The 17,681-nt window shown below is 38.1% G+C and overlaps 1 protein-coding gene across 6 annotated transcripts in view; it reads right to left on the minus strand.

Annotated features, from left to right (window-relative positions):
* The window catches only part of TOP2B (DNA topoisomerase II beta), a 43,067-nt gene that overhangs the window by 20,776 nt on the left and 4,610 nt on the right, over positions 1 to 17,681 (minus strand). For all 6 annotated transcript variants that reach the window (XM_028750662.2, XM_028750661.2, XM_077916289.1 and 3 more), the window contains exons 2-19: positions 14,842 to 15,012; positions 14,511 to 14,601; positions 11,678 to 11,741; positions 9,850 to 9,995; positions 9,461 to 9,558; positions 7,630 to 7,842; positions 7,376 to 7,549; positions 6,407 to 6,508; positions 6,152 to 6,289; positions 5,625 to 5,763; positions 5,001 to 5,158; positions 4,743 to 4,868; positions 4,320 to 4,430; positions 3,462 to 3,567; positions 2,941 to 3,050; positions 1,195 to 1,287; positions 995 to 1,109; positions 677 to 798 (exon numbers count right to left, since the gene is read on the minus strand). In XM_028750662.2, coding sequence (XP_028606495.2) covers positions 677 to 798; positions 995 to 1,109; positions 1,195 to 1,287; positions 2,941 to 3,050; positions 3,462 to 3,567; positions 4,320 to 4,430; positions 4,743 to 4,868; positions 5,001 to 5,158; positions 5,625 to 5,763; positions 6,152 to 6,289; positions 6,407 to 6,508; positions 7,376 to 7,549; positions 7,630 to 7,842; positions 9,461 to 9,558; positions 9,850 to 9,995; positions 11,678 to 11,741; positions 14,511 to 14,601; positions 14,842 to 15,012 — 2,277 coding nt within the window. The remainder of the gene's footprint in view (positions 1 to 676; positions 799 to 994; positions 1,110 to 1,194; positions 1,288 to 2,940; positions 3,051 to 3,461; positions 3,568 to 4,319; positions 4,431 to 4,742; positions 4,869 to 5,000; positions 5,159 to 5,624; positions 5,764 to 6,151; positions 6,290 to 6,406; positions 6,509 to 7,375; positions 7,550 to 7,629; positions 7,843 to 9,460; positions 9,559 to 9,849; positions 9,996 to 11,677; positions 11,742 to 14,510; positions 14,602 to 14,841; positions 15,013 to 17,681) is intronic.

Below are 17,681 nucleotides of genomic sequence, written 5' to 3' on the forward strand. Positions count from 1 at the left end.
CCTAACTAGCAAATGGCCCATCAAGTTGGGGAAGGGAGCACCATATCTAAGGACCGTCACTGTTTTAGGAACTTTTTTCCCTAACACATTCACCATCCCAGTGTCAGCACAAATAAAAAATGCTAATCTGAGTCCTGAATGCTCACTGGAAGGACAGATGGTGAAGCTGAGGCTCCAATACTTTGGCCACCTCATGAGAAGAGAAGGCTCCCTGGAAAAGACCCTGATGTTGGGAAAGATGGAGGGCCCAAGGAGAAGGGGACGACAGAGGACGAGATGGTTAGACAGTGTTCTCGAAGCTACCAGCATGATTTTGACCAAACTGCGGGAGGCAGTGGAAGACAAGAGTGCCTGGCATGCTCTGGTCCATGGGGTCATGAAGAGTCGGACACGACTAAACGACTAAACAACAACAACAATTCTGAGTCCTGCATGATCTGCAACAAATCTATAGCTTCAGTGATGAAAAGAGTGATGAGAAGTTGGGAGCTGAGCTGAGAGTCTTCTATACTCACTCATCACTGAAACCATCAGAGATGAAGCAAGGAGTGAGGCAGGCCTACTTTTGAGAACTTGCCTTGCCCTGCCACCCCAAAGCAACCATTCTGCAAAACTAAATAAGTGACAGGCAAGGCACAGAGAATTTCCCTCCTCTTCTTCTTCTTTTCATACTCACCTCTCCATGATGGTACGCTGACATCTCAGCAATAGAACCAGCCAGCTGAGCAACTTTAACTTCACGCTTATCGTTTCTTTTAAAACAAGTGAACAAAACCTTGCGTTGTCCTGGTTTAAAACCTGTGTTGAAAAATCAAGTTTAAAAAAACATTTTTGGAATTTGTACTCTTTACCAATAGAATAAAAATACCCCGTTCGATAATTACATGCTTGAGAAACAAAGTTTAAAGGATTTCCACTCCTCTTCTTTCTTCAAAATAATAGCATCTTCAAAATAAATAAAAGAAGATGCTATATTCCATGAAGGTTCACTTACCATCAACAAGGGATGGAATGGATCGCTCATTGTCTGAGTTGGAGAAAAGAATCAACTCCTTGTTGATGAAGTCATTGTAAGTGAGATGTTTTGTTGCTGTACCATATAGAAATTGCTAAAATAAAGAGAAGCTATTATTACTTTAACATCGACAGAAATAACATTTGCAACTCCATCTTAGTTCTGTACTGAAACATTACCTCTGGTAATCCATGTAATCGACGCTGTCGTCTATCTTCCATGAAATTTGTCAGCCACTCTTTTCGGTCATCAATTTTTTTCTTACTGAAGGCCTACAAACATTTCACACGCTATAATTAGATAAAGCACAACTGGGGGGGGGGGGATGCTGCAAGCTATAAAAGAGAGACAATTGTGCACATGGCCAGAAGGTGGTGAATATGGTTTCCATGTTAGCTTGGCAGACCTGCATTTCTGATCCAGACCTGATCCAGCCTTCTTTTGAAGTAATACTTTTAGAGGGGAATCTTCTACTGTCTGGCTGAGTTAAATTCAGTCCAGCAATAACCTCAGACCAGCAATATCATGAAACATAAGGAGTGCAAGAGTCTGCTTTTTAAACAATGCAACATGATTGAAACAACCTCCAAGATGTCAGAGTATCTTAAATATTGGGCTGACTGAACTTGACTGTTGCAGTCTCTCTATGAGCTATTTTATCAATTTTTAATGCCTGTGTGCACTAATTTTCTGCAGTTTTTTCCTGCATGTCTTGCACGCTCTATCAAGGTGATAAAACAGAAATAAGGAGGCAATGAAGGATAAATGATTCCAGTACTAACAAAACAGGTAAGAGCCATGTAACAAACATAGTAACGTGGAAAATGTTTGTCAACTCTGTGTCTACAGTTTTTCCTCCACCCAACATTACTAGACCTGTATCCTAAACAATTATTGTTTATGTATTTGAAATTAAATACTTTACAAGTAGGAACCAACAGGAGAGGAGAATAGTGAACTAGAAGACTGCCTCCTTCCAGGGGCGTGCCGAGGCCACGCCCCTGGGATGCGTGCCATAGCCTCCTTCCCAAATTATTCTGCATGGTGGCTCCTTACATTGGCTGAGCATGAAGTGAGCTGCATTTGCAAGCCATATAGCCAACCCAATGTCCTCCCCCCACCCCCAGCTTCACTTGTTTTCTACTCAGCAGGTACAACTTATCGGCACACTTACACGCATCTCCTACTGTGGGAACCTTGAAGTCAAAGTAGATAGATCAATCGAAGAGTCAACTCAATGTGGTAGAGTATTTTATTTTAAAAAACTGTATGAATTCAGCATTAATAGCAAACTAACTAAAGCAACAGGACGCAGGTGGCGCTGTGGGTTAAAGCACAGAGCCTAGCACTTGCCGATCAGAAGGTCGGCGGTTCGAATCCCCGTGACGGGGTGAGCTCCCGTTGCTCGGTCCCTGCTCCTGCCAACCTAGCAGTTTGAAAGCACCTCAAAGTGCAAGTAGATAAATAGGTACCGCTCCAGCGGGAAGGTAAACAGCATTTCTGTGCACTGCTCTGGTTCGCCAGAAGTGGCTTAGTCATGCTGGCCACATGACCCAGAAGCTGTACGCCGGATCCCTCTGCCAATAAAGCAAGATGAGCGCCGCAACCCCAGAGTCGGTCACGACTGGACCTAATGGTCAGGGGTCCCTTTACCTTTACCTTAACTAAAGCAACAAGTGTCCTTATGATACTATATATAAATTATATGAATGATATTATATAAATTATATCCAGAGTACAGTTCTGGTTGGTTTCAGAAGAGTTAGGAAAGATACAAAAACAGAAATCTAAAATGATCAAAGGGCTGGAATGCCATCCAACATGGGGAAAAATGTTTGGGGCTTTTAATGGAAAGAAGTTCACTAGACAGAGTTCTATATAATTACAAATGGCAAGGAGATAACAGACAGCAAGAGGTTATTTACCAATGTAATGGCGGCATCATCTTCAGGACCAGCATATCGAAATAAAATTCGATGTCTCTCCATATCTGCAAAATATTCTTTTGCTTCTTTAGAAGTGCTGGTGCCCAAACCTACCCCAGAGACAAAGAAAGAAAAAATGCCAATTTAGTCCATCTTCCATCTCAACCTTTTAAGAAATTAATTTTAAAGCTACTTGAGGACATCCTAAGAGGCAAAAGATAAAACAGCTTGCCACCAGTCAATAATAACACTTGAAGAAATCCAAAGGTCAATTTAGCTGAAGTTAGTAACGACTAAGTCTCACTGAGAGTAGCTATGTCTCAACTAACTATTCCATTGGTTTTGAGTTGAGGCTATGATCCTATACCTGCTTACCTGAGAGTAAGCCCTACTAAACTCAGTTGAACTTACTTATGAGAAAACATGTAAAGACCGGGCTGTTAGTTATTAATAAGTTTAACTGGACTGGATCTCAAAGGATTTGGCACTTGGCTGTTGGGGAAGGAAGTTAAAACACAAACCTTTGTAGTACTTTATTTTCCACGCTTTATGGTTCTCCATATGTTTTTTCCATTCATCAAATTCAGGAATACTATAGAAGGCAAGTTCCTGTTTATTTTTGCTTGCCTTAAAAACAAAAGATATACAAGTTAGATCCTGCAACTATTTTTTTATTCAAGTTTATGAAAATAACATTCAAAATAGATTGCTGTGGGTGCAGCAGTTCCCCCGCCATCTCTCTCACACATTACAGCTAATGATCAGTACACAGCTCCCATGCCCCCATTAATCCTTCTCTCTTCATGCACCACAAGTTATTTGAGGTCCAGATCTTCAGGAATTGGATTGGGGAAGAGAAGAGGCCTAGATGGAAATATGGGAGATGTGTTCAGACTCTTCCCAATAATGTCCAGGCAAAATACTTCTTCCAGTGCTTGTGATTTTATTCTCATGCAGCGAATGCCTGTGCCAATGCTAAATAAATCACAGTTCTGAACATATTACAGCATTTGTACAAAGCCTCAATTTGATAAACAAATGGAACTCTCTAACCCAGAGTTCTCTTTCCAAATTCCCCAAAGTCAGAAGGAAAAATAAAAGGCAAGTTAGTTCTACCACTTCTTTCTATTTCAACTTTTCACGTTTTTCTTTTGTTGGTATATTTCAAGAAAGGGTTTGTATGTATCTGACTTTATTCTCTTTCCTTTTGTCACTTTTTGCTTTAGGATATCACTCAACTCAGTAAGGTATCTATTCCCTGAATATATATTTTTTACTACATAGAAGGATGTTGTTTTGAAAATGTTTGACATCAGAAAAGAACATGAATTTTTTGTCCCTGTATGCTTATAATTAGTGTCAGAAGAATGTGTACTTACCTTTACAATTGGAGTGATGAATTCTTCAAGAAATCCATGTTTCAGAAGGGAAGGCCAATTATGATGAATAAAATTGATCAGCAAGCCTTTAATGTGAGATCCATCCTGATCCTAAATATAAAAAATAAATGAAATGTCAAGGCTGAACAAAGGCACAAGTATTTTTAATTTTTATTTTATTTTAAACTCATTTATACCCCACCTTTCCCCCTGACAGGACTCAAGGGGGCTAAACAAATATGAATGTCCGAATCACTAAGGAGCAAAGAGGGGGTGTTGCCAAGGTGGTGTGAAATAAAGGCTGAGAGGCAGCCAGACAAGTGATATGAAAAGTAATACAGAGATGATAAGGAGAACAGAATTATCTTCAAAGCAACGTGGCAAAGTGGGATGGGTTGTTTGAATTCTAAATCTTTCACTGACCTGATCAGTCATGATCATTATTTTGCCATATCTTAATGTTTTCAGAGACTCTGGGTCTTCATAACTTTTCTTGTATTGTAGACCTACAATTTTTATGATGTTGTTAATTTCTGCATTTTCCATAATCTGTGTAGAAAGCAGAAATGGAGGCAAGCAACAGTTTAGCATGCATATTATTACACAGAGACATACATATGTGTGTTATATGTGTATTATGTATACACTCATCAGCCACCTTCTTAAATGGCTTTTCCTTACCTGTTTGTGAGATGCTTCTCGAACGTTGAGAATTTTACCCCTGAGTGGAAACACGCCATATCTATCTCTTCCAATGACACCTAAGCCAGAGACAGCTAAAGATTTGGCAGAGTCTCCCTCAGTTAAAATCAATGTACAATCCAAGGAATGTTTGCCACCTTCAAATTGGGAGGGGGGGCGGGGGGAGAGAGAGAGACAAAAAAATTAAGTTGATGAAATCTTCAGCCAAGACTATATGCAAGAAAGCAACACACAGTTAACTCAATTTTTAAAAAGCAACTGATTGAATGAAAAGGCAGAGATGCATATTTGACATGATTTGCTTCTTTTAATCAACAATTATATAAGAAAGTGTTTTAAACCCTTTGTCCAGAATTAATCTTTCAGTGGCAAACAATATAAAGAGGAAAAGAGAAGCTTGCTTTAACATAATTGTGCACAGCATGAAGACATTAATGCTGAAAAGGGTCATTTTTACAATGCATGAGGAAAACGTATTTGCTCAAAGGGAAAATATATTTGTTCAAAATTTTGAATATGTGTGTTGGTCATTTAGTCTTTTTATGAAAAAATAAAATGCATATTTTATACAGGTAACTATGCTAGAAGACAGTTTGCTCTTACCAGCGTCATTAGCATCATCGAGTTTTGGAATGCCCTTAATTTTGCTGTGTTTCACTGATGAACATTTTTTGTTCAGCTGTGTTTGTGCCTTGAATTTCACCCAATTCAGGATGCTTTCTACAATACCACAATTAGAGGCCTATAATACAAAACAAAAAAAATCACAGTCATTCTTAGGAATACAAAAAAAGGTTCACACTGATAGAAATAAAATATACTGAAGTGTCAGGATCGATTTCTCTCCAAAAATGATATACTGCATTACAAAAGCAGTGTCAAAATTTATCATGCGCAAAATAACCTTAATATTTCATTTATTAAAAAGGGTATTTTACAAGCAAAACCAGGAGGGCTCTGGTAATTAATTATTTTCTATTCAGCCACATTAACAGTCATTTCTGGACAGTCAACACTGTCATACTAAAAAACCACATAAATCTGAATGTCATAGTTCCCTTCCTTCATGCAAAGAGGATTACATTTCCCATATTTCCCATAAAAATATCAAATAAATAAGCAATACTTACTGCTTTGAAAAACTTCTCTGATAACTGGCATTTGGACCCAAAACTTTTAGGCTGAAGTGTCATGTTCTCTTTCGTTTGAGAATCAAAAGACGGGTTCTCAATGAGGCAATTAATAAAAACCCATATGTGGTTCTTTACCTGTTCAAAAAGCAAACACACTCACAAACAAAGGAATCAAAGATACCGAAATGATAAACCTTTTTATCTGAAACGAGGACAGACCAATATTTTTCTCCGAAGCGAGGATCAACTTGCCTGGAATGGTTTCACTGAAACGCCAGCTTTGTTCTTTTTCTTCACCACCTCTATCAATTTTCCAACAATTTGATCTACAACATAATCAACGTGCCTACCACCCTTAAAATTAAAAATAAAAGGAAGTCAGTAAAGAGAGAGAATTAAACTTTAGAATTACTAATTACTAATTTATCTGTAGTTTCCACAGGAGGGACAAATAAATAAGATACCCAGAAATGTTTGCGCTCTCTCTCTCTCATATTCTAACATCTCTAAACTAGTAAAGGTGCATGTGTACACATACACCACAAGCATTCTTTATTTTATATATAAATTATATATCAATTCCATGAACTGCATAAGAGAGCCTAAGACAGGCATCCCCAAACTCGGCCCTCCAGCTGTTTTGGGACTACAATTCCCATCATCCCTGACCACTGGTCCTGTTAGCTACGGATGATGGGAGTTGTAGTCCCAAAACAGCTGGAGGGCTGAGTTTGGGGGTGCCTGGCCTAAGATATGTGAGAGCACAGGATGTTACAAATTACCAAACCTGGAATGCATACCACTGGCATAGTTCTGTCTTCCCAAACTTGGTGCCTTTCAGATATTTTGGATTCAATATCCATCAGCCTCAGCCAATGGTATGGGATAATAAGAACTGTCATCCAAAACACCTGGACGGCATCAGGTTAGGGAAGGTTGGCATTGTTAAAAAGTGTGAATGTTGCAATAAACTCAAAATAACCTGGATGCATCTATTCATGCCTTATGCCAGTCTCTCACCTTTTTTGTCTACTAAGGAAATTTATTGCAAAATATTTAAACTGAATGTCTTCTTTAAAAAATGGAACTTACGTAGTGCTTGGGAATTAAATGTTGGACATTTTAACCACAGTAACATGACATTCATGAGTAGCTTAATGCCACATTTCCCTTTATGCTGTTTACCAGTTCAACCACTGTAAATTATGTAAAACAACTCACCTTTGTGGTAGCAATACTGTTCACAAAGCTAATTTGCTGAAATCCTTTCTCACTTAAAGTGAGACATACATCCCAGCGTTCATTTGCAAGTTCATGGATAACTTTCAGAGCAACTCCAGTTTCATCCAACTTGTCTTTTACGTAAAGATCAACGTAACTACGAAAACCATTCACCTGTGATTTTACAAAATTAATTACTTACTGTTTTAAAGCACACAAATACAATTATGGAAATAATTTACTAAGCCTCTTACAGGTAGTTTCTTTCCATTAAACATAACTTTGACCCCTTTACATGCTCCTGCCAAATCATAAGCTCTTCTTGTCATTAGGGCCACAGTATCTTTGTCAAGTTTTTCCATCTTAAATTTAGCAAGATCTGGTTGGAATGTGACACATGTGTAGTCATCGCCTTCAAAATGTTTTATTTTGGCATCAGAAGTCTTCATCATATTGTTCATCCAAGTCTTTGTTTAAAAATGAGAGAAAGAGAGAGGGAGTACATGTCAGTAGCAATCTTTATATATTCTACCAAAAAAGGTGCATAGAAGAATGTTGATTCTTGCAATTTGCAGGTATGTTAAATCTGTATTCAAGGGCAGTACGAAGAGTTCAAACTTTGTCCTTAAAAAATAAAATAAATACCACCCCAACATGATGATAAGCAAAAACATGGCAAGTATAACGTATAACTATTTCCCATGTCATAACTGATACTGCAACCAAATAACTTGATTGTGGGCCACTGCATCATTGATTCAGAACGATTATGGAGTGACTCCAAAATTAAATAAATCACAAAATTATTTTAAAAGTTTGCTAACCCTACAGGAATACTAGCAGCGGAAGTCAGACATAATTTCAGAACAATTTTTGTTTTTAAATTTTCCTGGAAAATTTCCTAGTGTGAATACATAAAAAAGGTAAAGGACCCCTGACAGTTAAGTCCAGTCGTGAACGACTCTGGGGTTGCGGCGCTCATCTCGCTTTACTGGCCAAGGGAGCCGAAATTTGTCCGCAGACAGTTTTTCCTGGTCATGTGGACAGCACGGCTAAGCCGCTTCTGGTGAACCAGAGCAGTGCAGGGAAACGCCATTTACCTTCCCGCCGGAGCAGTACCTATTTATCTACTTGCACTTTGACGTGCTTTCGAACTGCTAGGTTGGCAGGAGCTGGGACCAAACTCACCCCGTTGTGGGGATTCGAACTGCCAACCTTCCGATCGGCAAGCCCAAGGCTCAGTGGTTTACACCACAGTGCCACCTGCAAGCGCCACCCACAATGTGAATACATAGAAGTTCATAAATTACAAAATAGATATCAATCAATCAATAGACTTTATTTGCGTAGCCGACAGGCCATAGCATCAAAGGACAAACACCGACAAAAATACATTACAAATATAGTTACTATAAAATCTTATGACCTATTAAAACCCTAGGTAGAAGCTGGATTATCATTCATCAGTGACCCTGATAGATAGTTCAGTTAAACATTTTCATCCTATGCTGCAACATATTTGTAACAGCAGCTTTTAGGTGAAAAAACTATACATGCTGATGCCATATTGAGAAGGCTAGAAATGAGGCTCCATTTTATCTCAAAAGATATGGTAACAACAGCCATAGCTGTCAACTTTTTCCTTTTTTTTAAGGGAAATTCCCTTATTCTGCATAGGATTCCTCACAAGAAAAGGGAAAAGTTGACAGCTATGAACAACAGCAGTGAAGAATATTTTCCTAAACCAGGCCAACCACCTTCTTATGAGAAGATAAATCAATTTACACGCACACTGACCAGAAACTGAATGCACTGAAAAAGACACAATAGTAGTTTTTGTTAGTTCTCCACTAGGGTTAAGACAATTAAGGAGAATCATACATGTTTCTATAGTTATATGTTAGGACTTTTTCAAACAAGACAAATATCCTTAAGATGCAAATGGACCAAACATCTCATTGAGCTAATTGGTATTTTCAAAAGAATTACAAATGGATATATTTTGTGCAATATAAAGCTTTTAAAAGGGGGATTTTTTTCAACCAAAGAGGGTAAGTCCAAAGAATTAAAGGGAAACCAGCATACCTGTTTAAAGCTGTGTTTGTACTCCTTGCAAGCAGTTTCAACTGTAAACTTTGTACTGAATATATTACAAAGTTTTGCACCATAGCCGTTACGACCACCTGAAAAAATAAGGGGAAAACATTTAGAAAACAATTTATCCCAAAATTTTGTTTGTCCTACTAAACATTTCCTAATGCTACTAAGTGTGCACAAGGGATTCCAGTAAGTATACACATTATGTATTAATAAAGGACTAGGAACTGTCAGCTAGAGGAATGTCAAATTAAATCTTGGATATACTTTATTGCCAGCCAAAGCATTTCCCTTCTATCAAAAATAAGCCAAGCATTACAAAATGATGACAACAAATTAGTATTAGTCCTCTAATAGGTCCTGAACAAAATGTTTACCTGTAACTTTTTTCTCATCATCATCATAATTGCTGGAAGTTAACAGCTGTCCAAAGATTAAGGCAGGAACATACATCTTTTCTACCTTGTGTTCCACGACTGGAATGCCTTTTCCATTATTCCAGATACTTATAATATTTGATTCACTGGAGATGTAAATAAATATTTTGTCAAAAAATATTTTGTCACACAATGTTGAATTTGCATACGCTTACACACACACACTGTTGCTGTCTAATAGCAACAGGGAGAATTCCTCTGTACCAGGAAAAGTGAGTACTGATCACACTGTACTCAATCTCTTTTCACAGAAAAGGTATCTACACATTTCCCCCCATAACCTTACTTTAAAAAAGAAAAGAAAAAAAGAAAGCTCAGGTTTCAGGGCACCTTTCAGGCAAAAGATAGAAGTGTAACTCATGGATTTCACAAATACAAAGCCATCCTTAACCCAACCTTACTCAGTTTTCACATTGACTGTAGTCTCAAAATACTTTACAGTCATACCTTCGATCTTGAATGCCTTGGCTCCTGAATAAATCGGCTCCCGAACGATAAAAACCCGTAAGTGAGTGTTCCGGTTTTCAAACATTCTTTTGGAAACCGAACGTCTGATGGGGGTTCCGATTGACTGCAGGAGCTTCCTGCAGCCAATCAGAAGCTGTGCTTTGGTTTTTGGATTGCCAAGGGGTGGAAAGGAGTGGCATCAAAAGAGCAGTGGCAAGTTAAACTACTTGAATATATGGAACTAGCGAATATGACGGAAAAGATCAGGGATAGAATGACCCAAAAATTTAAAAAGGAATGGGAGATCTATTGGCAATATTTAAAAGAACATTTCCCCATATTAAAACTTTAGAATGCTTTGAATAACTCTTGGAATTGCATAAGGTATAAAGAATACAAATAAGATATAATACAGGTTAAATTTATTGAAAAATAGAGGTAGGTAACAAGGAAACAAAGAACCCACACCAAGAAGGTCGGAAGTCGATGGCTGAAATGTGTTTGTGTTTTCACAATGTACTCTTTTCTTTTCTTTCTTTTTTACGAGTTATGTGCTATGTTTGTCCCCCCTCCCCCACTGTGTGTTTGTTTCGATTATAAACCAATAAACGTTTGAACGTTTTGGAAGTTGAACAGACTTCCGGAATGGATTCCGTTCAACTTCCAAGGTACAACTGTATATACATACTGTAAGATGGAAACAAAGAACTATGAGCAGAAAGAAACAATGTATTTGGGCTAAAGCACAAATTCTGAAAGCGCAGTGCCAAAGTAACCAGGGTTGTCTTAAGATTTGCACTATATAAAAATGAATTAAGGAAAACACAGGCTGTAGGCTATAAACTGTAGCAAGCAATGAACAGACCCGAGAATAAGCTTGTGAAAAGTCTTACACAAGAACTGTTCTCAACTGTTCTGAACTTATTATGTATTGCTATTCCACCAAGTGAAGACCCCTTCCATGAAAAAATGCTTTCTGCTAGTGGAAATGCACCTTTAGTGTCCCATGAATGTTTTTGGCTTTAAAAAAACAAAACTGTTTGTACAAATGAAAATCTGCATATGTTGAGTACTCAATGAAGTAATCTCTTAAAAATGTACTCAGTTTTATATCACATCCATAAAAACAGGGGCAATTGCCTACTGCAGACTTAACACTTAAAATGCCTTCCTGTTAACTGTCTTTTCTATGCATATGCATTTTAACATTCCTTCGCTCTAAGTACTCTAAATAATGCAAGCCAAATTTTACTTAAACATGTCAACTACAAAAAAATGAATGCCCTTTTCTCAGGTAAATTAGAAAAAGAAGTTTACTTACGGATCAATTGATATTTTAATACATGTCATATTCTTATCCCTCTGTTTATTGTCTGCTGCATTTACTAAAAAAGAATAAACATTTCTTAGTGGCAGTAAAAAAAACTTTACCTAGGTAAATATCCAACCAACTTCAACTAGCTAAATATTTTTGTATTCACATGCAACACATGATATACCTCTGAGAAACTTTAACACATCATATGATCTTCCTGAAACAGTCCACTGAGTTCATTCAGACCTTTCTAGTATGCTACTTATCACTGTACTCTTACTTATTTCATTCTGATGTCAATGGCCCCAACTTTATTCTTTTAGTTTTTCTACTTTTTCAATATCAAACATAATACCAATGGATAGTTCACACATTATACCAGTACCAGTTTTTCAAGATAAGCCTGTCTCCCCAATGTGATGTGATCCCTGGCAGCTGAAATGTTGGGAGCTCACAAATCTAGAAGAGAAATCTGTGACTCCCGAATTCATGGATGATGTTCCCAGGCAGAAGAGTAAATCAGTAAAAGGCTACTCAAATGTACCAGTTAATTCACCTTAAGAAATATTAGTCACAAAATATACTACGACGCACTTCTAGTTAGTTTAACCAGTTCTTAATGGCATTATGACGTGAAGAATGCCATTGTGACACATACATTTTGTTTTAATTTTCTGCTGTTGCTGTTTCCACTATTTTTCATTGTGATTTAATGCTGCATTTCTTAATTGCTTCTCCCTTTCACCTCCCCTCAACACCAAACACATGGCTATTAGCCACCTCTGACAGCAAAGAGGATATAAGCTGAAAGTGTTTGTTTATACAGTGGTACCTCTGGTTACGTACTTAATTCGTTCCGGAGGTCCGTTCTTAACCTGAAACTGTTCTTAACCTGAAACTGTTCTTAACCTGAAGCACCACTTTAGCTAATGGGGCCTCCCGGTGCTGCCACGCCACCGCGGCGCTATTTCTGTTCTCATCCTGAAGCAAAGTTCTTAACCCGAGGTACTATTTCTGGGTTAGCAGAATCTGTAACCTGAAGCGTATGTAACCCAAGGTACCACTGTACAGGATTCGGAAGGCAAGAGTACTACTGCTATCCTGTTCAGTACTACCCCATACACATCTATTCAGAAGTAAGCTCCATTGATTTCAAGGAGGCATACTCCTAACTAAGTGGTTATAGTATTGGAATCTCAGTAGTCTGACACGTAGTTTTAGTTACATGATTACAATGTTTTCCATGTGACAGGACATCATACACACATATATAATCCTTTCCTGCCTCTATTAGATCTGGCAATATTAAATTTTAATTTAATTACCCGAAATCATTAAAACAGTACTCTGGCCCTCTAAAACAAAATCCCTTTACTGAACTAAATATTATGAATTTTGCCTAAATGTGGACAAATCATGTTTTAAAAACTAGACTAAGGGGAAATTCTCAGCCAATTTGACAGAGCTCCTGTGTTTTTAACAGCTGCACAACAGTCTAATTCAATTTGCGAAACTTATTCTAATAATGCATCTTTATGCTAGGAAATTCCTGTTGAAATTCTGTCTGCAAAAGACCTATGAAACATGTAAGATGTGGTAACTCTACTTGCAATTTAGTAAATTGTGTGGAATACCATGATTAATGGACCAGCCATACTTTGGCTACTGAATACTTCTGTGCCAGTAAACTTCATAGAAAATTTATTTTAACAGAAAAAGTTGTCAGACATCTCAGTCCTCTTTAGTTATACTACAGAGGTGGTGGTGGGGAATAATATAGGCTTTCAGATGAATAAAATGGTCTAAAATCAAGTATTATGATTCAGAGTGAGGATCAGGATGACAATTTCCCAGCTTTTTGGTATGCTTGAATATTTTAGCAAGCATGTGCCAATAGCTAATATGAAATGACAACAAATAAATAAAATTGTACATGGTATTGGTGATGGTACAGTAGTACTTTCGCTGAAGTTACCATTGAGCTAGATTCCCGATGTAAAATTATTGCAAGCTTGTAAATATCCACTCACTAGTCACCTGTGACAAGTAATATTTATCTTCAGATGACCAGGGTAAGGAATCTTTACAAAAGTTGGCATTTTTATCTTCTTAGGTTCACAGACAATCAACCTGAACATGGGCGAATAGGAGGCTGGTAAAATACTTTATGAGCTAATAACTTGTGTTGATTTATTTGTGAGCCTCAGTTATGGTGTTCCCAATGCCGCCATAATCCTTGATCATACAAAATGTAAAGCTGAAAACCTCACCAATGCATAGTTCTAGTGTTCCACATAAAATTAAAGGAATTTTAGGTTGCTGTGATGGTACATGGCCATTATAATTATGATTATGAGACAGGGAATAAGCTGTAGGATTGTTTGCTGGTTTCCCATTCCCCTCCACCCTTAACAATGGTACGGTGTTATGCAGTAGTGAGTTTCTTGAATCAGCAAGAGGTTATACTAGATAACCCTAGAGGTCCCTTACAATGCTGAGTTCCTCAAAAACTACTATGGTTAACTGTGAACAGATTGCACTCCTTATTTACCATTTGGATCTTTGCAAATTCTGGACTGGAAATACACACTGAACATTAATCAGTTCAAAATTAGTATAAGCCCAAGTCATAGTTAAGAGCAGCAGGGGTTGAATGGAGGGAATTTGTAAGCGTATGACCCTGAAAGAAGGGAGCATGCAATCCCACAATCTATTTTTACTCTTTATCATGGTTGATTACTAACATGTTTTTGCCAGTTCTAAACTCTCCTAAATTATTCCATTGTAAGCACTTTGAAAATGCTGAGGATGGCAGAATATCAAAATTATAAACACTTACCAAGAATTTCATCAAAGATCTTGTATAAGCCAGGTACATAGGTAATCTCTCTACAATTCATTCCTATATCTTCATCAAACACCCACATCAGCTACACACAAACACACAAAAACAAGAGTTTACTTTACTGAACTTTAAAATAAATATTTATTGCTATTACTTTAAATATTCACAGAACATATGTATTTTTAATTCTCAGCACTGTTTTTTCTCTGTATCCCTCCCATATATTTGGACTGACATAGAGGGGGAAACCACACAGAAACATTGCTTGAAACCTTCAGCTACAGTATAAATACTTGTTTTAAATAAAGAGAAAAATAAAAATTACCTGAGTTACAGGTTCCACTGAACCAATGTATGTATCAGGACGGAGGAGAATATGCTCAAGCTGAGTCTTTTTCTGATAAACTCTCTCAACAGACATCTTCTTTGAATCATTCTTATTCATGTGTTCAGGTTCTTCCTTTTTTGAAGCATTATTCTGATTATCAAAAAGTGTCTGAAATAAAAGGAGGAAAGGTAACCAAACTATACGGATTCATCCCATTCTACAACTGCAAGTAAGAACCTTTTCCATGAATAAAATAACTACAGCTTTCTAATTCTTCATTGTGCAAAGACTTTGGGCTAGTAGCAATGTTTGTTGCCACTAGGGGAAAAGATACAAACCAAGAGGGAACTTTCTTGATGCATAGAGGACATGCCTCCATATTGTTGGCTTTGGTAGAAGAGGGTTTTTTTAATAATATGGGAATTTATCTGACCTATTACCTTCTGCACTTTCTACTAGGTCATGTTAAAGATTTCTCTCCACCCCTCTATACAGGAAACATCATCACACCATAATACAAAACGTTAAACGTGCCCTCACTTTTAAAAGGGAGGAAGAGTGCCATATAGGGTTGGTTCAAAGGTTAACACCAAACCATGGTTTGGCACTAGGTGAATGAGCCTTCAGCTCACATACTCCATACTCCACAGGTTCCCAGTTGGTAGCAAAATGTATATTTTGATATTTAACCCAAAGCAGCACCTGGTTGTCACAGACTAGGGAGAGAACAACAGAGAGGAGGGAACATGTAGGCCTGTGACACCTAAAAGGCTCAGGGCAAAATTGCGGTTTAGCTTTATCTCTGAAGCAGTGTTTGAAATTAGCCATGCTCAAAGCGCATTTTGCAACTGGTGCAGGTCCGATTGCAGGTTGGCAACTGACATCTCCACCTGGCTTTCTTAAGCAGGTAAGCCGAAGAGCTTATTTATTGCATTTAAATCCCACTTTTTTTTTTTTTTGCAAGGAGTACATGGTTCATCCCCCACACCCAGTTTATTTGATGTTTCAATGTATTGTAAACAGCTTTAGATTTTTTTCTTTAAAATATAAAGTGGTATATACGTGACATGAATAACAACAGCAACCCCACTGAAAAAGTAGCACTGGAACCTAATTCAAAGTGCCAGCTACCTTCAGAACTGGGGTTGGGGGACTGTGGCTCTTCAGATGCCAACATTACCAAACATCAGAGATAACATGAGTTGCATTTCAGCAACATATGGTAGACCACAGGTTTCTCATACCTGCTTTAGAGCACTCCATGGCCTATATATGCTAAGAAGTTGTTCTCCCCACATGATCCCCAGCACACACATATGGCTACTATACCATCTTGGCTGTGAGTCCTGGAAGGCCTGCTCCCTGCCTTGCAGGCCTTTTTCCTCCTTGGGTGAACAGGGCCCTGACTAACTCCAGCTACAAAAGCTGAGGCTGCTGAGCAGACTCTTTGTGGCTGAGGTATGTTTCAGGGAAGGGTTTTTTGGGGGGTGGGGTGTTGCTGTTTTATATCTTCATTTCAGATCTTATTATGATTTATGTGGAAATCATTTAATCTGGTTGGGTACTTTAAAAAAAAAAATTAAAACTTTTTTTTAAAACATTCTTTATGTCTTCTATGATTGTAATTAAGGTTTTTTCCCCCCATATTGTAAGCCGCCTTTGAGCAATGTGTTAACATACAAATGTAGGGGACATACAAATGAAATGATGTATGCATGAATGATATATGTACAGAGAATAGCACATCTGAAGATTTAAAAATGTGGCAGGACCAGAAACTCTGGCATAGGTAACATCTCACTTTAAACTAGAGTAAGGTAAAGGTAAAGGGACCCCGACAGTTAATTCCAGTCGCAAACAACTCTGGGGTTGCGACGCTCATCTCACTTTACAGGCCGAGGGAGCCGGCTTTTATCCACTTCGCAGACAGCTCTTCTGGGTCATGTGGCCAGCATGACTAAGTCGCTTCTGGCGCAATGGAACACCGACACCAGGGCAGCGCAGTACTGCTTAACTATAGTTTAAAGGTGAACCACACAAAGAATCATGGTCGCTTCACTCCTCCCCTATTCCTGCTGCTCCATTCGTAAGAGCTAAGACATGGTTTGCCTTAGTGTAGTCTGAACTCAGAAGTGTGATTTGTCTCTATCTCGAAGCACAAGCTGTAACCAAGCTCATAGTTCATGGGTTACGGGGAGGGTGGGGGAGAGAGAAACCACAAGCCCAGCTTCAGACAGAACTCCAATACAAACCATGGTTAGGCTCCCATAATGCTGCAGCACCACAGAAGGAGTGAAGCGGCTGTGATTTTCTCCCTGCGCACCAGCATGCTGCATTTTAAGATACAGTTAAGCTTAACCAGAATTCCATGTGGTATGTGAATACGGCCAGTCTTATTGCTGTTCCAAGGTTGTAAAACACTTTGTAATGGCAAACTCTTATTATGTTTTAGACAGATATGCAACGTATTATTTCAGCAGTCTTGTGAGATTCCAGATCAGACAAAGCTCTTATGCCTTTAAAGCATTGTGCCTTTTTCAACTATTTATTAGTGGTGTGGTCAAAGGTATATTTTAAACTGCACTGAAGTCTCTACTATGAGGTTTATTATTTTTTTTAATGAACTACAGCTGCTGCCTCACTTTTCCTACTTCTCATTGTCCGAGAACACCAAAATAGCACTTTAAAAAACACACACCAAACCAATGAGTACAGTACTAATGGTAATGTTGGGTTTTAATTCACAAAGGCTAAGGTTGCAATCCTATGACTTGGGACTTACTCCTAAGTCAGCATACATAGATCCAAGATGTAAATGTGTTAACTTGGCTTGAGGA

The sequence above is a fragment of the Podarcis muralis genome, chromosome 12 (genome assembly GCF_964188315.1).
Source record: "Podarcis muralis chromosome 12, rPodMur119.hap1.1, whole genome shotgun sequence".
In the NCBI taxonomy this organism is placed as follows: domain Eukaryota; kingdom Metazoa; phylum Chordata; class Lepidosauria; order Squamata; family Lacertidae; genus Podarcis; species Podarcis muralis.